At 40.1% G+C, this 21,449-nt stretch overlaps 1 protein-coding gene across 1 annotated transcript; it reads left to right on the top strand.

The window, feature by feature from the left end:
• The first annotated feature begins 1,148 nt into the window (after positions 1 to 1,148).
• Positions 1,149 to 21,027, top strand: LOC132762393 (sodium/nucleoside cotransporter 1-like). The gene is made up of 17 exons (XM_067471475.1): positions 1,149 to 1,262; positions 3,295 to 3,380; positions 3,972 to 4,060; positions 5,315 to 5,504; positions 8,904 to 9,045; positions 10,162 to 10,275; positions 11,785 to 11,862; positions 12,246 to 12,326; positions 12,886 to 12,966; positions 13,203 to 13,328; positions 13,516 to 13,646; positions 13,758 to 13,926; positions 15,044 to 15,241; positions 15,485 to 15,566; positions 15,647 to 15,745; positions 16,052 to 16,166; positions 20,907 to 21,027. The coding sequence occupies exons 1-17, from the start codon at positions 1,149 to 1,151 to the stop codon at positions 21,025 to 21,027; spliced, it is 2,016 nt and encodes a 671-aa protein (XP_067327576.1).
• The last annotated feature ends 422 nt before the right edge of the window (positions 21,028 to 21,449 follow it).

The following is a 21,449-nucleotide window of genomic DNA, read 5'->3' as shown; positions in this document are numbered from 1 at the left end:
GCCGTTGGTCAGCCCCTCTTCCTTTTTCCTTCCTTTTTCCCCAGCATCATTGTCTTCTCTACGCTTTCCTTTCTTCTCATGATGTGCCCAAAGTACTTCATCTTGGCCTCTACTATTCTTCCCTCCAATGAGCAGTCAGACTTTATTTCTTGAAGTATGGACTGGTTGGATCTGGAAAATAGGCAAGTGATTTTAGAGATTTTAGAGTTTTTTAAATAATGGTAGCCATTTTTTGTTCATTTCCATGGTCTCCTCCATTGTGTTGAAATTGTCCACATGCTTCTTGTAGATTTATTTATTTACTGTATTAGTATACCGGCGACTCAAGGCGGTTAACAGGGTAAAACTCAGTGTTTACAACATCATAAGATAACATAATAAAAATTAAACATATCAATAAAATATAACTTCATAGTGTTGCCTTGTTACAAATGTTGTCCAGTCTCATTGTCATCGTTCCATTTTCCTATGTCAGTTACTCTGCATTTGGAAAGCTTGTTCAAAAAGCCACGTCTTGATTTTTTTCCGGAATGTTAAAAGGGAGGTGGCTGATCTAATATCTATAGAGAGAGCATTCCACAGTCGAGGAGCCATGGCCGAGATGGCTCTGTCTCTCGTCTCCACCAAATGTACTTGTGACAAAGGCAGTAACGAAAGCAGGGCCTCCCCAGACAATCTTAAGATCCTAGATGGTTCATAAGGGGAGATGCATTCAGACATGTAAATTGGGCCAGAACAGTTTAGGGCTTTATAGGCTAAAGCCAGCACTTTGAATTGTGCCAGGTAGCAAACTGGCAGCCAGTGGAGCTGGCATGACAGAAGAGTTGTACGCTCCCTGAATGCTGCTCCTGTTAGCAATGTGGCTGCCATTCATTGGACCATTTGAAGCTTCTGGACAGTCTTCAAAGGCAACCCCACATAGAGCGCGTTGCAGTAATCTATACGGGATGTAACAAGAGCATGGACCACTGTAGCCTAGTTAGACTTCCCAAGGTACGGGTGCATTTCAATGGCTTCTCTGTGTACTCAGCAGACCACAGGCTAGTTCAACCAGAGAAGTTAGCCATAGCAGAGCATTTGATGAACCAAATCTGGAAGCAGCATATTCGTTGGGAACACAGAAATGAAGGACCACGTTAACAATCACAATGTCAGACAGGAAGTCAGAACAGCAAATAAAGAGCAACACTCAAGAAATGGGGAAATGCCAGACAGGAAACAATCAGGACCAGCTAACACCTCCCAACAAAGAATTCCCCCAGGCAGGAAGCAGCCAAGTTTTGAAGCTGCAAGGCTGTTCAGTGCTAATCAAGATGGCTAATTGAAACATTCACATTTGCCTCAAACAGACAAGAGTTCTTTCTCCCACCCTGGACATTCCACAGATATATAAACCTCACTTGCCTAGTTTCCAACAGACCTCACAACCTCTGAGGATGCCTGCCATAGATGTGGGCGAAAGATCAGGAGAGAATGATCCTGGAACATGGCCATGCAGCCTGGAAAACTCACAGCAACCCCCTTTTTATTTAGTTTTTAATTACTGTTATTTCAATATCCATACCAAGTCTATACAGAGTCTCTGGTAGTAGGAGATATAATTTATAGTACTAGGCCTGTTTTTAATAGTAACTTTCAAGCAACCAGAAACTAATATGTATGTATGTATGTATGTATGTATAGTTGTAACTTAGTTGCAGCGCAGAAGGATAGTTGTGTAGTTTGGGTTTTTTTTTTGTGTATCTAAAATGCCTGTTTCTGTATTTTATTTTGTATTTTTCTTGGATGTTATTTTTTAAAAGGCAAAGTTAAAGCTTTGGTACATTAACATCATGCTTTTAGAAGACTGGTCTAATAGAAAATAACCTCTGTGATTTTGTGTAGTCATGTAATACAGCATTTAATATAAGCAAGCAAGTAAATGATACTTGTTTCTTTGTAGAAGAGTAATTGAAGCGTATAGTCCGTAAAGTATCAACTAATGTTACAATATAGCTGCTCTTCCATTTACTGTGCCAGATGTAGAGAATGTTGATGTCTTCATCAATATTGTATGTGTCACATGACCTTTTTGTTACATTGAATATTGCTGCTTATTTATTTTGAAAGGTTTACAACAGCACAGCTCAAGCAAAGTTATTGAGTTGTTTGTGTAAGGGTTGAAAAGATGCTCTTGAGAAGATATTTCCATTTCTGGTGAAATAATAACCAGAAATAACCAGAACTAGTGTCTAGCACATAACTCTTTGGGGCCCAACACATATTTTAGCTTAGATTGATATAGAGCAGGAATGGGCAAACTGCGGCCCTCCAGGTATTTTGGACTCCCACAACTTGTAACAGCCAAGTAGGCTGTTAGGAATTGTGGGAATTGAAGTCCAAAACACCTGGAGGGCCAAAGTTTGCCCATTCCTGATATAGAGTTTTAAAAGACCTTTTTGCTTTTGGATCAAGCTATCTCCATCTTCTAGTACAATGTTGATTTATATCGCCCTGTTTTGGACAAAAGTACAAAAGGAGAAAGATGTGCTAAGGTATGGGTTAACACATCGATAGTCAATATGAGAGTGCTTTCAAGTGGATGTCTCTTGCAACCAATTTGGCTACTCCCATCTCTTATAAACCAACCCAGGCACTGTGGTCAACAGAGGAGGCCCTCCTCTCGGTTCCAACCACCTCTGAAACACAGCTGGTGGGAACGAGAGAAGGGGCCTTCTCCACGGTTGCCCCACACCTCTGGAACTCCCTCTAAAAATAGAGGGAGTTCCAGAGGTTCCTTCAAAAAACAAATGAAAACTTATTTTTGCGCATTAACATATGGAGAGGAAGAGGATTAGATGCTGAAAGACCACTGGTGGACATCTAACTGAAAACTGTTATTGTATTTGGGCTTTGTTGGATCATGTTGGCCCAGTTAACATCACTGGCTGCTCAGTCAACTTACATATCTTGATGAAACTTCATTGGTTTCTGTAAATTAATGCAGATATTTTGTTTAGATTTTATGTTAGATATAAATTTTGATAGGTTGTGTTTTGTTTAATCTGTAGATGTCATGTTATAAATTGTTTTCATAGGTGGTGTTATTATAGGTAATTATGTTTGTATTTGTTGCTGTGCTGAGGCATTGAATGTTTGCCTTTTTTGTTTGTTGGAATCCGCCCTAAGTCCCCTCAGGGAGATAGGGCAGAATATAAATAAAGATGATGATGATAATGACTATGATGATGATGATAACTATACTGTCACAAAACTGAGCATTTAAAATTAAATTGCAATCTCTGTATTTCACAGGAAATGGAAACAAGCCCTGAAATTGATGGGCTTCAACTTCAGATCCCGTCAGAAACTAGAAGACGGGGTTCTGTTTTCTTGGATATGTAAGAACTGCAAAATAATTCAAAGAGCCCCCAAGGGGGAGAAGGGCAGTATATAAAGTGCATTATTATTATTATTATTATTATTATTATTATTATTATTAAAGTATAACACTAGCTGTATGTATATTTAAGCTTTAGATAACAAAGGGGAGGTTTAACATCCCTGTTTGCTTTCTGTGCCCCTCTTCAGAAGATTTTACTTCACTGTCTGACCCTGTGATAATTAGATTTTGAAAAATTGGGCTTTTTGTGGAAAGGATTGGAGATAAAGCTTTGGTTGAGACCCCCTTTCCCCATGATCACACTTTAAGGAGTGAATTTCCCTTCCTAGAGGTAGATTTCTTTCACTTCCTATTATCTCACCTCCATTCTTAACTATGAGTCGTTTGTAAGTTGGATGTTTGTAACTCAGTGACTGCCTGTATAAATATAGAATATTTATTTCAAGTATCCACAATGAAGGAAAATATGGATGAGAAGGAATTCCTTCAGGCAGTCCAGACCATTTAGGATTTAAAAGGCTGAAACTCAGCATAGCTTTCAGGTTAGCATCTGAGCATTTCCAACATATTTTTCTTTTGTTCTCTTCAGTATCTGTACTCCTTTTTCTAAGACACGTAATTTCTGCAAGACTTACCGTGAGGTGTTGAAGAACATTTTCTTGGTTATCCTTGGTGCAGGTAAAATTCTGTCAGTGATATTTTCTGGAAAGCATTATAAATTAACCGTCTAGAGGCAGATTACTGATTGTGTGGGGTCGATCTGTGTTTACATACCACCAAACACACAAGTTCCATTGAATATGTAATGTACACTCTTGCGCTGTTGGTCACAAGCTCTTTAGTAGCAAAATTTGTACCATTAATCTTGGTACAAATGTAGTATCCATGATGTTATACAACTACAACTCCTGTAGAATTATGGTGACCCCATGATTTTTAAGGGTTTTTTAAAACAAGGAATCCTATTTTGGTGAGGCATTAAATTTTGCTGTGAATATGTTGGAAACTGGTTTGAGTCCCCCCTGGTGTGAGAATAGCAGTACATAAATGAAGTAAGTAAGTAAGTAAGTAAATCTTCAGAGGTAGTTTTGCTAGTCCCTTCCTCTCAAATACAGTTTATGATATCCTGGTATTGGTTAGTGGTGCTCCACTGTAGTACTAATCAGGGCTAACCCGACTTAACTTCTAAGATTAGCCATGAAAACTTGGTGCCTTTAGAGTACAGCAGAATCTTGCTTATCCAACATAAATGGGCCAGCAGAACATTGGATAAGCAAAAGTGTTGGATAATAAGGAGGGATTGAAGAAAAGCCTATTAAACATCAAATTACATTATGATTTTATTAATTAAGCAACAAAACATCATGTTTTACAACAGATCGACAGAAAAGGCGGTCCAGTACACTGTAACATTATGTAGTAATGACTGTATTTACAAATTTAGCACCAAAACATCGCAAAATATTGAAATAGCTGTGGATCCAGGCGGGAGGCAGACTGTGTTGGATAATACAGAACGTTGGATGAGCGAAGGTTGGATAAGCAAGACTCTATTGTATTTAGAATTGTTTCCAGGCATGGGCAAACTTTGGCCTTCCTGGTGTTTTGGACTTCAACTCCCACAATTCCTAACAGCCTACTCAGGCAGAACTGATTCCTTAAAAAGTATTATTTCTTCCTGTAGTCCCAAATTAATGTTTTCATATCATGTTCACAGTATGCTAATTTTAAACTTTATCCCCTAGGTCCACATTTTGCAAGTAGGTAGGAAGGGCAGTAAATGTAGTTGGAGAATTTTGAATATTGCTAAAGCCCACCTCACTGTAAAGGGCTGGTGAAAGCATGGTATCTGGGTAATACCATAAAGAAGGAAAACCAGCTGTATACTGTACACAAATGACTGTTCATAACTGTTGTTTCTCCTTTCTCTAGCATACCTGGCTTACCTCATTGCATCATGCTGGCTGAACTTTCAGCGAGCCTTAGCTTTGGTTATATTTACCTGTGCTGCGGTTGTGGTGATGGTTTTTACCCTGGTAAAGAATTGGTGGGGCGCCAAGATTGTCCTGTTGCTGAGTCCTGTTACAAAGCCCCTTCAGAATGCTTGGCCATGGTTGAAATGGTGAGTTGGGGATGATAATTTTATAACAGTGTGCCATACACAGAGTTTTCATACAGACAATAATATTAAGGGTCCTCTTAACATATTCTATCTCACAGATGTGCAGGTAGACTCCCAGGTTGGATTTAACATGCATAGCAAATTGAAGTGGATACATTCCACCATTTCTTATTTTTTTAAAATAATTTTTATTGAGGGTTTTCTGAGGGGTACATTGAGAGAATGTTAATCATTGACATATCTTTAATTAAAAGAAATATAGTAAGGGGTGATGGGGATGAGTAAGGGGGAGGGGGAGGGGAAGAAAGTGTGGGTAGTATGAGAGGGGGGGGTGAACGGGGAGTAGGGAGGGAGGAAAGGGGGAGGATTAGTAGAATAATATATTGATTGTGACCCGTAGCGCATGTTAGTACTGGTTTTGATACCGTTTCCTTCGCAAGCTTCTTCTCCAATTATGTTTAATAAATGTTAAAGTAATTTTTGACTGGGGACCAGTCAGTTTTGCCTTTTGTTGTTTGTTTGTTTTTCAGGTGTTCTGTTAAGCAGTTCATGTTCATAATATCTAATAATTTATATGTCCATTCTTCAATCGTTGGTGTCTCTTTATTCTTCCATTTTTTGCCACCACTATCCTTGCTGCTGTCATCATATGGAATAGGAGTTTGTCCTTATTTTCCTCTAGTTTGAAATCGAAGATGCCCAGAAGGGAGCATTCCGCCTTCATCTCTATTTTTGCACTCAAGATTATATTTGTTGTGTCGTAGATCTCCTTCCAGAATCTTTTCATTTTTTCGCCGGTCCACCAGCAGTGGAAGAAGGTCCCCTTTTTTTCTAGCACTTCCAGCACTTCCCCGATACGTTTTTATACCATTTTGCTAATTTGCTGGGGGTAACGTACCACCGGTACATCATTTTGAGCCAGTTTTCCCGCAGGTCATAGGAGTTTGTCCATTTTAGCTTTGTATTCTAGCTCTCTTCCCAATCTCTTGTTCTTATCGTGTGCCCTATATTTCTTGTCCATTTCGTCAGGCACTCTTTATTTTGGTGTTTCTCCATCTTCCATTCCAATAAGATCTTGTATATTTTAATAATCCCCTTTCTTTCTGATCGCATGATCTTGTCCCAGTATTTTTCTCTTGGCTCGAATCCCCCTTTCTTGTCTTTATTGAAAGCTTCCATCAGTTGTCTGTGTTGGAACCATGTGATCTCTCCGTAAGTTAATCTTATTTCTTCCATTGTCTTTATGCTGAATTCTTCTCTATTTTTTGTTAGTATATCCTTGTATCAGGGCCAATTCTCCCATCCCAGTTCCCTTCTTTGGAGTGCTTCAAGTGGAGATACCCAAAGGGTTTTTTTTAAAAATAGAATTTAGCTTTGTGTTTTTCCCAAATTTTGATCAGTGAGGACCGAATAAAATGATTGCCATTTTTTTTCTATTTTTCTTTTGAAGTACCACATGTAAGCGTGCCAGCTGCTGCGCAGGTCGTGGCCTTCTAATGCTAGGTCTTTTATCTTGTTGATATTGGCTCATTCTTTTGTCCATAGTAGTCCACAAGCGTCGTGGTGGAGTTGTAGGTCTAGAAGCTCAAATCCGCTTTTTTCTTTCTTGTCTGTTAAATGTTCATATTTAATTCTGGGTTTCTTCCCAGCCCAGATAAACTTTTTAACTTCTGTGTTCCATCCATACATTCCATCATTTCACAGATGAAAACTAGGAATCAGGTAGCCAAGCAACTTCAAAGTGTTGCCAAGATGACAAAAGTTCTTAAAAAGGAAAGAAAAAAACCCCACTAACTTGAAGATGTAGCAATTAACTTTTTCCTCAATCTATTCAACAAGGCAAGATTCCATCCCCTTCTCTCCTTACTGCTGAGATAATGAGTGAAAATTGAACTGAAATAATCTTGAGGACCAAGGAGAAAACTGGGAGGAGAGAGAAATTGGGGCATATTAAAAGCAGTTGAAAAGGTGGGATAATAGGATTATATTATATATAAGGAGATTCCATCTGAACATTACAAAGAACTTCCTGACTGTGAGAGCCATTCAGCAGTGGAACTCTCTGCCCCGGAGTGTGGTGGAGGCTCCTTCTTTGGAAGCATTTAAACAGAGGCTGGATGGCCATCTGTCAGAGGTGATTTGAATGCAATATTCCTGCTTCTTGGCAGGGGATTGGAATGGGCATAAACAAGTACAAGTGGTCCCAGTGGTCATCGGCACACTGGGTGTTGTGCCAAAAGATCTCAGCCGGCATTTGGAAACAATGAACATTGACAAAATCACAATCTGTCAACTGCAAAAGGCCACCTTACTTGGATCTGCACGCATCATTCAAAAATACATCACACAGTCCTAGACGCTTGGAAGTGTTCAACTTGTGATTTTGTGATACGATAGATCTAATTTGCTGTGACATACTGTGGCTTTTTGTCATAATAATAATAATAACAACAACAACAACAACAACAACAACAACTTTATTTGTACCCCACTTCCATCTCCCTGAAGGGAATCGGGGCGCCTAACATGGGGCCAACCCCAAGCAATTACAATAAAGCAAAAATAAAATGCATACAAGACACACAACAACATCAAATAAAAATTCTTATACAGTAACATAATAAGCCAATAAAGTAGTAACAATAACATAATAAAACAGAGTATAGAAACAGTACAAGAATTTAAATGAGAGCGAGCTGGCCAAGTGTGACGAGTAAAAATTGTAAAACTTGTGGGTGAGGTACAAAAAGTGCTGTATTTAGAGAGAGACTAGGGTGGAATAAACAATCAGGTTATTCTCAACTGAGGGATGAGATAAAGTGCAGCAGAAAAACAATTGACACTGAGACAGGACCTGACATGGGGATTATTATCTGTAGTTTTGCATTTTGAGAACACATTCCTCACAGAAATTGAGTCTTATGGTATACCATATTTCAGTGTTTGATCTCTTTACCAGCATTGTGCACAATATCTGGAGACAGAGTTTACCACAGATCTAGCACTATAGGGTGAGCATCTTTACCAGGATTGTGCACAATATCTGGAGACAGAGTTTACCACTACAGGGTGAGCATTTTACTCCCACTCTTCCTGAATTGAGTAGGAGCTCTACTGATGCCAGGCCTGCTTTGATACCTGCAGAGCTCCAATTCAATTTGAAACAACTGTGGGAAGAATATTGATGAATCTGCCTCCGTATTGATTAGTCCACAGAGACATCATATAAATATTCACTGTGGACCACTTATGCAGCATGTATTGATTGTAAATGAGTCACCATTGTTAAATTGCATTGCAATGTTTCCTTATGTATCTTCCGGAAAGACTATGGCTAGACTGTTTCTTGAAAGTACATTCTCAAACATAGCTCATTTTCTTACAATTATTTCTTCTTAGGGTACTTTGCCTATCTGTTTTAATTGGTCTAATTACCTGGATGGTTTTTGAAGCGTCCCAAAGAAAAGAGCAGCTAGTCTCTTTGGGTGGCTACTGTGTGCTCATAGGGCTGCTTTTTGCCTGCTCCAAACACCATCGTCATGTAAGTGAAATCATTTTGGTGATTGGAAAGATCAGGGGGTGGGTTATTCTTTCCTCTAAAATATGGCCTGAAATTTGCCATTACTACCTACGAGTAATTTCCACAGATTTGTGGTATGCTGATACTAAAGCCAATCATTGCTGCATTACCTATTGCTGCATTACCTATTGCAGTCTTTATGACCTGGATAACTGTACTTCAGGAGGTCATGTGTGTGTGTGTATATGCACACACACTAGCTGAACCCGCCACGCGTTACTGTGGCCAACCTTCCCTCCCTCTTTCTCTCATTCCTTCCCCCCTTTTTTTCATTCTCTCCTTTCTTCCTTCTCTTCCCTTCCTTCCCCCCGTTCTTTCCCTTTTTCTTTCTCTCCTTTCTTCCTTCTCTACCTATTCTTGGACTGCAACTCCCAGCAGTCCTCCTGATCAATCTATCTACATATCTATCTCTGTCTAATCTATCTATCTGGAGAATTGCTGGGAGCTGCACTCCAGGAATAGAAAATTGGAAATACACAGGGATTGGAATGCTCTCAAAGAAGTCCAAGGAGAAGAAAGCTTGCAGCTTGGAAGCAGTGCATTTGGTTCATCCTCCTCTCCTAAAGGGCCTGGTTTAGGGGATGCTAGAAGAATAGATACAGAGGATTTATGTTTTATTGATTTTATTGTTTATGAAATTTTATGGATGTTTATATGCTTTTAACTGTTTATATTATTGTGGCATCAAATTGTGCCGGTTTTGTAAACCGCCCTGAGTCACCCTGGGGCTGAGAAGGGCGGTATAGAAATATAGTAAATAAATAAATAAATGCTGGGAGCTGTAGTCCAGAAGAGAGTGTGGCTATGCTTTTGTGTGTTTTGTTTGCCGGGAGAGTCATTTTTGCGCATGCGCTGTAGTGTTTTTTGCTCTCTCTTTTTTTTTCTTTTTTGGCATTTTAAGCCCTGCTGCGTTTTTCAGTGTTTTTCAGTGTTTTTATGAGTAATGGTCACTTGTTGGCCTGATAGGTGTCTTGTGTCCAAATTTGGTGTCAATTCATCTAGTGGTTTTTGAGTTATGTTAATCCCACAAACGATCATTACATTTTTATTTATTTAGATATATATTGTGGCTTGCAGGTGTCCTGGAGAACTGTGTTTTGGGGGCTTGCTCTGCAGTTTCTCCTTGGCGTCTTGATCATCCGGACAGAACCTGGATTTCAAACTTTCCAGATTATTGGTGCTCAAGTCCAGGTATGGAACATCATTGCCATCTGCCAGATATCTCATTTTTAGGATCATCAGAAGCCCAGAGGACCAATTTGAGGTTAAGAATTATTTTAGGTCTGGGCAAATTAAGCTGAGGATTAATGGAATTGAAAACATGGATGAGGTGCCATGTTTTTTTATTGAGTCATGATTCTAATAAATAAATACTAAAGTTTGTTTTCCCCCATGAAATGCGAATTAAAAACCCAGCTATAATTTGAGCTCTAAGAACCCGAGCATAAAGCAATGGCCTACAAAAATTGATTTAAAATGTTTTTAAAGAAATCTGATTGTTTTTCCATTCTCTTTCCTGTACCTCAGTGGTTCTCAAGCTTCCTAATGCTGCAACCTCTTAATACAGTTCCTCATGTTGTGGTGACCCCCAACCATAAAATTATTTTCGTTGCTACTTCATAACTGTAATTTTGCTACTTTCCCATCGTGGTCAACTGTGAATTGCACATATAATACTAGTGGGGATGGGGGAGGTTGATTTTGTCTTTTGGGAGTTGTAGTTGCTGAGATGTATAGTTCACCTACAATCAAAGAGCATGCTGAACTCCAACAATGAAATTGAACCAAACTTGGCACACAGAACTCCCATGACCAAGAGAAAATACTGGAAGGATTTGGTGGGCATTGACCTTGAGTTTTGGAGTTATAGTTCACCTACATCCAGAGAGCACTGTGAGTTCAAACAATAATGGATCTGGACCAAACTTGGCACAAATTCTTAATATGCCCAAATGTGAACACTGGTGTACTTTGGGGAAAATAGACCTTGACATTTGGGAGTTGTAGTTGCTGGGATTTATAGTTCACCTACACGCAGAGAGTATTCTGAACCCCAGCAATGATAGATTTGGGCCAAACTTCCCACACAGAATCCCCATGGCCAACAGAAAATATTGTGTTTTCTGTTTGTCTATGGCGACCCTTCTGACATCCCCTTGTGACCCCTCCCCCAGGTTGAGAAACACTGCTCTAGCTTATGTGTGTTCTCAAACGTATTCACACTACTTCTCAAACAAAAACAGATTTAGATAGAAAAATATGAGAAAGAATACAAGTGTACAATTACCTTCATAATAATGTGAGAAACATAATAATTTTAGTGCTCCAGTATAGCATGTGTCTTTGACTACTTAAATTTCTCTGTCCACTAGGTTATTTGTTATAAAATGTGTACATTTTCGCTAATATACGTGGAATGAACGATGTGTGTATATTTTCAAGCCATATGTTGATCTATAGCAACCCATTTTTCTTAGGCAAGAAATCCTCGGAGTTTTGCCAGTTCTGTGCTCTGAAATACAGCCTACATTCTAACTTGGGTTTTTCCTGCTTAGCTTCCAAGCTCAGCCAGGATCTGGTGTCTTTAGAATATTTAAGCTACAGCTCTGAGTTTTTTCCAGGATCTTGTTTAATGTAAAAAGGCTAATTCCCATCCAACCTCCTTCTTTCTACTGTTTTTTTTTCTTTTTTCCATTACAGACATTCCTGGACTTTACCATAGCTGGCTCCAGTTTCGTCTTTGGGGACAAACTGATCAAAGAATCCTTTGCTTTTCTGGTCAGTTTAAGATTTTTGACAGAATCTTTTCTCTGACTCCATCTTAGTCACTTTCTCAACACAGCATGATAGGGATGGGATAAGATTTATCTGAACTGCAGTGTGTTCAAGAAATTTGTGTTGGATCAATCCCAAATGGAACAGGACGAACTAAGTTATGGATACTTGGCCATTGCATTTCCCATAGAGGCCTGGTAATAGAAAGCATATTCAGACATTGCAAGTCAGTGTTTGGTTCCTGTTGCCAAGTATTTATTTCTTTAACAACCTAACCTGCTCTGACATTTTGTTTCACAGTGAACTGCAGTATGAATGTCATTGTACTACCATATTTGAGTGACTTTTGCTGGTCAATGAAATGTGTTGTACTGTTCTTTCTCCAGGCTCTGCCCATCATTGTCTTCTTCAGTTCTGTGATATCTGTCCTCTACTACCTGGGAATTATACAGTGGGTAATTACCAAGGTAATGATGGTCACAAAGCTGTAAATAACTGCTAAAACATTTTATTGTTTGGAGTAGAAAGGAGCTTCTTTACTGGGTGTGACGATAAATATCAAATAGGAGACAGTATGCAAGATCACACAAACTTTACAAAGTTTAATAATCTTACCCAGCCAGTTGAAAGCATGAAATTTAAACTCATGCTCTGTGTTTTGTTTTCTATCCTGTGTGATTAATGTGTATTTTACAGAAATGCTCCGATATGTATCTTTTATAGAACAACATTTTAATATGTGCGGTTATAGAATTTTTATAGTATTTGTGTGTTTTTGTGCTGTGACCCGCTTTGGGCCATGGGAAGAGGAGGGTAAGAAATATAAAAATAATTGTTTTATTTCTTCTCCTTCTCCTTCTCCTTCTCCTTCTCCTTCTCCTTCTCCTTCTCCTTCTCCTTCTCCTTCCCCTTCCCCTTCCCCTTCCCCTTCCCCTTCCCCTTCCCCTTCCCCTCCTCCTCCTCCTCCTCCTTCTCCTTCTCCTTCTCTTAATGTCCTGCTGATTGATTTCTGATTCAATCTGGTAGATCTCTTGGCTGCTTCAAATTACAATGAACACAACAATCGCAGAGTCGCTGAGTGTGGCAGGGAACATATTTCTAGGAATGGTAAGCAATGTTTATGCATGCCAAAGGCAATGTTTCTAATTCAAACACAAATAGGTAAGGACATTTTTGGTGTACTCTATGATTTTTTTTTACCTCAAACTTACCTATTGCTTTTTAAGTCTGCATTTTCCAGAACTGTTTGACAACCATTGCTTCAGGTTGACAGATTTGTGAGCTTGTGAACAAAAATCTGATTTGGGCCTTTTTAAAAATCGATTGTATTTCTTGCCCTGCAGACAGAGGCACTGATGCTGATTCACCCCTACCTGGCAGAACTGACAGGCTCAGAAATCCATGCTATAATGACTGGAGGCTTCGCCACCATTGCTGGCAGTGTATTGGGAGCCTATGTTTCATTTGGGGTGAGTAGACTGCTCAAGGAGAACTCTACAAATCCCAATATTGGGGAACAACTTGTCTGGCATTCAGTAGTGCATTTTTCATGAATGTTTTTTTGGTACAGAATAAGGCTGCCTTTACATTATTGCACAGTATTTCTCTTTTGAGATGAAATCAATTCTGTTCTCATTTCTCTGCATCCTGCTGCAGATTGATGCATCCTCCTTGGTTGCAGCTTCAGTTATGGCAGCACCATGTGCACTGGCTATGGCGAAACTCGTGTACCCAGAAGTAGAAGAATCAAAGTTCCGAAATGCAGAGAATATCAATATTTCCTGTGGGTGAGAGATGCAGAAAATAGCAAAAAGTGTTTGAAGTCCCTTTCCAAAAATCATGAGAAAAATATCTAAGGAATGCATTCCTTTCTTTTAGCTTACTGTGTTTTCTCATAGGGAAGCACAGAACCTTCTAGAAGCTGCCAGCACTGGTGCTGCCATGTCCGTGGAGGTGATTGCTAGTATTGCAGCCAACCTTATAGCTTTCCTGGCTATGTTAGCCTTCGTCAACTCTGCACTTGCTTGGCTGGGTGAGCTGGTTAACATACCGGAACTCTCCTTCCAGGTAGGACCTGCAACTTGTTGACTCTCAAAAACACATTCAACTGTTTTCTGTCCTTTGCAATTTTATGTCAACACAACCTTTTCTTCCTTATTGTACCAAGCAAGCTCTAGAAATTAGCACTGTGGGAATTATTACTTTGGGAAGTCAGACTTGGCCACGGTAGTCCACACTCTGGTTACATCCCAAATAGACTACTGCAACACGCTCTACGTGGGAATACCTTTGAAGACTGTTCAAAAACTTCAAATGGTCCAGAGGGTGGCAGCCAGATTGCTCACTGGAGCAGCGTACAGGGAGCATACAAACCCTCTGTTACTGGCTCCACTGGCTGCCAGTCTGCTACCAAACACAATTCAAAGTACTGGTGTTAGCCTATAAAGCCCCAAATGGTTCTGGCTCAGTTTATCTATCTGAACATATCTCCCTCTCTGAACCACCTCAGAGTTTAAGAATATCTGGGGAGGCCTTGTTCTCAGTTCTGCTTCCCTCGCAGGCGAAATTGGCAGAGACAAGAGGCAGGGCCTTCTCAGTGGTGGCCCCTCGGCTGTGGAACTCCCTCCCCAAGGATATTAGATCAACCCCCCCCCCCACCTGACCTTCCGCAAGAGAGTGAAATCATGGCTTTATGACCAAGCCTTAGAGATAGACTAGGAACAAAGTGCAATGACCATTGGAACGGCCCGGATTATGCTAATGGATTACGTGTTCAATTCTGAATTGCATTGTTTTAAAACGTTTTAATTGCTTTATTGTACTGTTAAATTCTATTTTAATATTTACTTAAGTGTACATTGTGTTTTAAGGCATTGAATCATTGCTTGTATGTAAATCCGCCTTGAGTCCCCTCTGGGTCGAGAAAGGCGGGAGAGAAATGTTGTATATTATAAAATTAATAATAAATAATACCATAATTGGAATCTAACTGGAATAATCACAACCCTGCAGATTCTTTATCATAGGTTCAAGGTGCATTTGGATTAGAGAGAAGGAATGCAGTGTAGACCTGGGACACATTTTTCACCACGTACACAAACAAAATAAAAGCTAGAGGGGCATTAGGAACACAGGTAGTCAATTGCCCATTGAGTTTATTTACAAAGCATTTTCTCTTTTCCAGTTGATCTGCTCCTATGTTTTGATGCCGGGAGCATTCTTGTTAGGGGCAAGCTGGGATGATGCACCTGTGGTAGCTGAACTGCTGGGAATGAAGCTCTTCTTAAATGAGTTTGTGGCCTATCAGTATTTGTCAAGCATGAGAAAAAAGCGGTTGGATGGAAAGCCTGAGTGGGGCAAAACAAGAAAACAGTGGATTTCAGTAAGTGCACAGAATACACAGAGCCTGAGAAGGGAGAGAAGGAAAAAGGCTAAACTAGTATTCCAGATGCTCACAAAATATAATCTCAGTAACATGCTTTTGCTCTCCCTCTCTCTTTGTATGCATATATGTAGGACAATGTCACAGTACATGTACAATTCAATAAATTGATGTCGATATATCCTGCTCAGTTGCAAGTGTGTAATTGCCATTGCATTGAGCACAATTTCTCTTGCCATTTAGGTGAGATCTGAAACCATCACAACGTTTGCTCTTTGTGGCTTTGCAAATCTGGGCTCCACTGGAATCATGCTAGGAGTACTGTGTAAGTCCAAAACCCCTGGGGACACCATGCAGTTTATGTGGTACATCATATTCACCCAATCATGTTATTTTTGTGCAAAGCATCCCTGGTACCAGAGCGGAAGAGTGAGTTCTCTCGCACCATCATGCGGGCTTTGTTCACTGGATTCTCTGTCTCTTTGGTCAACTCATGCATTGCAGGTAATGTCTGGGCTTTTCAGAATGGCAACAACCACAGGGATTATGGGGAGGGTGAATTAAGCATCTCAAACGCAAGATGCAAAGCAGTGGCAGAAAATTTGGAGGGATGTCTCTGAATTAATCATGTGATGCAGGATAGCAGATTGAAACTGGTCGTATTTATTGACCAGTTTTTAGAAAGCAGGTCACCAAATGAAATGTAGGCCTACTGAGCAAGTGTCACCAGCCATTCCTTGCATTTCTCTCATTGCTCTTCTAACTCTTCAGGAAGGATGCAGGCTTTTTCATGGTCTCTGTACTCTACAGGTATCCTATATATGCCTAGAGGAGAAGTCACTGACTGCCCAAAATTCTTCAGTACAACCATTCTCAACACTACCAGCTACAATATCTATCGTTGCTGCAAACAATTGTTTGCCAGGTGAGATACAGTACAGCCACGAAGCATTCTCATTGGGGAGAGTGCAGTAAAAACCATGAGCCTACATTTAGTCACTCATTTAGTTCTCTTCTACAGAATGTCATATGCAAGAGATGGGAAATAATTGCTGTTAGGTTTAAGTGTAAATGATTGTAGATTCATGCCTTGCTTCCTGCTCTTGGGTCTACATTTTGTGTCCCACAGCCACACGTTCTTTTTCTCTGGATAGAAATGATATTGAGACGAAAACACCCTGAACCAGCATTTCTTTGGGGATAGGAAGAAATAACCTAATTACCACAGAGACACAGGATACTAATATTAGGACACTACATAGATTTCTGGGATAACTGTGGTCATAAAAAATTCTTAAATACTTTCACAGTTGTAAGTACTGTGTGGTTTCCCATTTCTCAAAATCTATTTAATTTGAAAATAGGAGTGAACAGTCTGCATGTTATCGTGGTTTAAGTATTAGGATTCATTTCTGGAGACCAGGGTTTGAATCCCTGTTCAGCAGTGGAAACCCATTGGGTGGCCTTGAGCAAGGCACACTATTTATTTATTTATTATTTACTGCATTTGTATACCACCTTCCTCAGCCCGCAGGTGACCCAAGGCGGTTAACAGAGCAGAATTCAATGCTTACAATATCTTATATGCAATTAAAAACATAACATATAATAAAAACTGAACAAATCAATAAAATATACATTCATAGTGTCTTCTTGTTAAAAATGTTGTCCGCACTCAATGTCTAGTCCCATTTTCCTGTGTCAGCTATTCTGCATTTGCAAACGCTTGTTCAAAAAGCCACGTCTTGACTTTTTTCTGGAATGTTAAAAGGGAGGTGGCCAATCTAATATCTATAGAGAGCGTTCCACAGCTGAGGGGCCATCACTGAAAAGGCCCTGTCTCTTGTTTCCACCAAATGTACTTGTGACGAAGGCGGTAACGAGAGCAGGGATTCCCCAGACTATCTTAAGGTCCTAGATGACTCATAAGGGGAGATGCATTCGGACATGTAAGTTGGGCCAGAACCGTTTAGGGCTTTATAGGCTAAAGCCAGCACTTTGAATTGTGCTCGGTAGCTGGCGCAACAGAGGAGTTGTACGCTCCCTGAGTGCTGCTCCTGTTAGCAATCTGGCTGCTGTTCATTGAACCATTTGGAGCATCCAGACAGTCTTCAAAGGCAACCCTACGTATAGCGCATTGCAGTAGTCTATACAGGATGTAACCAGAGCGTGTAACACTACACTCTCTTAGCCTTAGTGGAAGGCAAAGACCAACTTCTTCTGAACAACCCTTGCCATGAAGCCATTGGGAGATATCATCTGGAGCTATGGAGTTCGATGTCATCTGTATGCAAATGACGTACAACTCTATCATTCCTTTCCACCTACAACTAAGGAGGCTGTTCAGGTCCTGAACTGGTGCTTGGCAGCTGTGATGGCCTGGATGAGGGCAAACAAATTGAAAGTGAATCCAAACAAGACAGAGGTACTCCTGGTCAGTCGAAGGGCCAAAATGGTATAGGGTTATAGCCGGTGTTGGACAGGGTTACACTCCCCCTGAAGACAGAGGTTCGCAGCTTGGGAGTTCTTCTGGACTCTTCACTGAGTCTTGAACCCCAAGTTGCTGTGGTGGCCAGGGGAGCTTTTGCACAATTAAAACCTGTGCACTAGTTGTGCCTCTACCTTGAGAAGCCAGACTTGGCTATGGTGGTCCACACTCTTGTTACATCGAGAATACATTACTGCAATACTCTCTACTAGGGCTGGGTGGTTTGGTTCGTTAATTTCGTAATTCGTTATTAATTCATTATTTTTTTTTATAATGAAGCGATATTGAACCATTCAGGAGCAAATAAAAATCAAAACGAATTTTTAAAATTTATTTCGTAATTGTTTCGTAATTGTTTCAAAATTGTTTCGTAATTGTTTCGTTATTATTTCGTTATTATTTCCGTATGTCTGGTGCAAGTTTTATGGTTGTTGTTTGTTTTATCAGTGATAAAAAAATAAATTATCACACCAACAGTCAACAACAGAGGGAGAGGGAAGCTTCAGAAGTTCCCCCTGTCCCATTTGGAGGTTTTTTAGCGTATTGCGCAATCGCGTCCGCCATTAACGAATCGATTCGTTATTGTTTTGAAATTGTTTCGTAATTTCCGAAATTTCGTAAATATCGAACTTTTTAAAAGAAAAAATTCGGAATTCTTTTAAAAAACGAAACGCAAAAACCCCCTAAAAACGAATCGAGTTTAGAAACAAATTTTTCCGTGGTTGCCCAGCCCTACTCTCTACATGGAGTTGCCTTTGAAAACAGTTCAGACGGTTCAAATGGTCCAACGAGCAGCAGCCAAATTGCTAACTGGGGTGGCATACAGGGAGCACACAACTCCTCTGTTATGTCAGCTCCACTGCCTGCCAGTCAGCTACCAAGCACAATTCAAAGTGCTGGCTTTAGCCTATAAAGCCCTAAACAGTCCTGGCCCAGCTTTCCTGTCGCCCTCTATGAATCATCTCGGAGGTTAAGATCTTCTGGGGAGGTCCTTCTCTGTGTCCTCCCTCCATCACAAGTGCGGTTGGTGGGAACAAGAGACAGGGCCTTCTCAGTGATGGCTCCAGTGAGATTAGAGCAGCACCCTCCCTCCTGGCCTTCAGAAAGAAAGTCGTGCTTGTGGCTTTTGGCCAATAATGCAATGCAAAGAATAATCAGGAAACACGTGCTATGACAATTGAAATGGCCACAGCAGACGATTTTTGGATCATGTGATTTTAATATTTATATTAAGATGTTTTTAATGCTTTGTCTTAGTGTCTGCATGTTGTATGTGCCTATGTTTAATGGTTTTAATGATTTTAATGTATAGTTATCTGTCAGTGTATAGTTATTGTGGTTTTATTTTATTATATGTATGTTGGCATTGAATTCATGCCATTAACATGTTGTAAAGGCCTTGAATCCCCCCAGGGATGAGAAAGGAGGTATAAAAATATACTGAATAAATAAATAAATAAATAAATAAATAAATAAATAAATAAATAAGAAAACCTTACGATAGGGTCACTGTAAGCTTGAAGACACACAGTTACAACAAGCGACCAATAGATGACACTGGTTTTCTTTGAAAGGTCTGTCTGTTTTCAAAGATTCAGCAAACCAGCAAGTGTTTGGTTTATTGTCATTTTACAACCAAAATCACTGAAGTGTTGTGTGATTTCCTGACTGTTTGGCTGTATTCTAGCAGCATTTTTTCCTGATGCTTTGCCTGCATCAGTGGCTGGCCTCTTCAGAGAATCTGTTTGAATTTTCTACAAAAGCAAATTATACTGCAATATGTCAACCACCTTGATAGAAGGATGCTACCTGGATTTTTTTTCTAGATGTAATTCAGTGGTCCCCCCGCACCCCAGTATTTTTTTAGACAGACAATCAGTTGAACAGTCAACTATTTAAGTAGCCTTTTGGATTGCATCCATTTGGAAAAGTCACAGTATAGTTTCTATTCTTACAACATTTTCATTGGGATAGAATCATAGAGTTGGAAGAGACTTCATGGAACATCCAATCCAATCCCCTGCCAAGAAGCAGGAAAATTGCATTCAAAGCACCCCTGACAGATGGCCATCCAGCCTCTGTTTAAAAGCCTCCACCGCACTCTGGGGCAGAGAGTTCCACTGCTGAACAGCTCTCACAGTCAGGAAGTTCTTCCTCATGTTCAGGTGGAATCTTCTTTCTTGTAGTGTGAAGCCATTGTCCCATTGCGTCCTAGTCTCCAGGGCAGCAGAAAACAAGCTTGCTCCCAACTCCCTATGAGAGACATATTTATACATGGCTCTCATCATGTCTCCCCTCAGCCATCTCTTCTGCAGGCTAAACATGCCCAGCTCCTCATAGGGCTTGTTCTCCAGACCCGTGATCATTTTAGTCGCCCTCCTCTGGACACATTCCAGCTTATCAACATCTTCCTTCAATTGTGGTGCCCAGAATTGGACACAATATTCCAGGTGTGGTCTAACCAAGACAGAATAGAGCATGGGGAGCATGACTTCCCTGGATCTAGACACTAGACTCCTATTGATGCAAGCCAAAATCCCATTTTTATTTATTTATTTTTGACGCCACATCACACTGTTGGCTCATGTTTAACTTGTTGTCCACGAGGACTCCAAGATCTTTTTCACACGTCCTGCTCTCAGTGTTGTGAGTCTAATCCCCGGTTGGGCAGCATTTGCTATGGAACTCCTTACCTATTGACATTAGATCGGCCCCCTCCCTCCTGACCTTTCAAAAAAACCTGAAAACTTGGCTTTTGAAGCATGCCTTTGGAACCTCAGTATAATTTAGACAACTTGAATTGGAAAATGACCTAGGAACAGCTAAGACGATGGAACGGATAAGGACTGAACATGAAGACATAGTTTTATAATTTTTTTTACTATTTTTATGCTTTTAAATGCTTTGTGATGTTTTTACTTTTGTTAATGTATGTATTTTGTATATGGCATCGAATTGTGCCAACTTGTTCGCCGCCCTGAGTCGCCTTCGGGCTGATATGGACGGGGTAGAAATAGTGTAAATAAATAAATAAATAAACAAATTTCAAAAGAAATGTACGGTTGTGATGTAGTTTACAGTTCTGAAAAGAGAAATGAACAAGGCATCCCAAATTTCTACGCACAAGTATATAAGATCCCACAAAGAGAATGTAATGTTGTTGCTGTTACATTACAGCACTGTGGCTGGTTCCGGTGGATCATTTTCGTTTACTGGCGATTGGAGCAACGTCAATTCTCAGGATTACTTAAAGAAATGCTGTAAACACTATGTGGACAAGGTTTGTGGCAATGTGTGACAGACAAGGAATTAACCAAGGTAACTTGAGAAAGCATTTCACAACAGTGCCACTGAACTGAATGCAGAGGCATGCTCAAGGCTCAAGAACAAAGTAACTTTTATACTAAAAGGTCATAGAAACATGACTGTAGCCCTGACATTCCTGCCTTCACACAGATATCCCACATTTTTGTCATGGGAAATCCAGCACTGAATTCAAGATGTGCTTATGTGAGATGAAAGTATTCATGAACCAAGGAAAAATAGATTTCTCATGAGTTCACACATGGTCTTAATATCTGACAAATGTGAGTTTATGTATATGCGTATTCCCAATCTCATTTCAGTTTGACCCTCCCATCCCACACACACACACACCCCTTTGTTTTCTGCTTGTGCCTCCTCTCCCCACTTCTCAAGAGATTGCTCTTTTGCTGTTAC

This window comes from Anolis sagrei, chromosome 9, assembly GCF_037176765.1.
Source record: "Anolis sagrei isolate rAnoSag1 chromosome 9, rAnoSag1.mat, whole genome shotgun sequence".
Taxonomy (NCBI): Eukaryota; Metazoa; Chordata; class Lepidosauria; order Squamata; family Dactyloidae; genus Anolis; species Anolis sagrei.
This window is presented reverse-complemented; position numbering and strand designations above follow the sequence as displayed.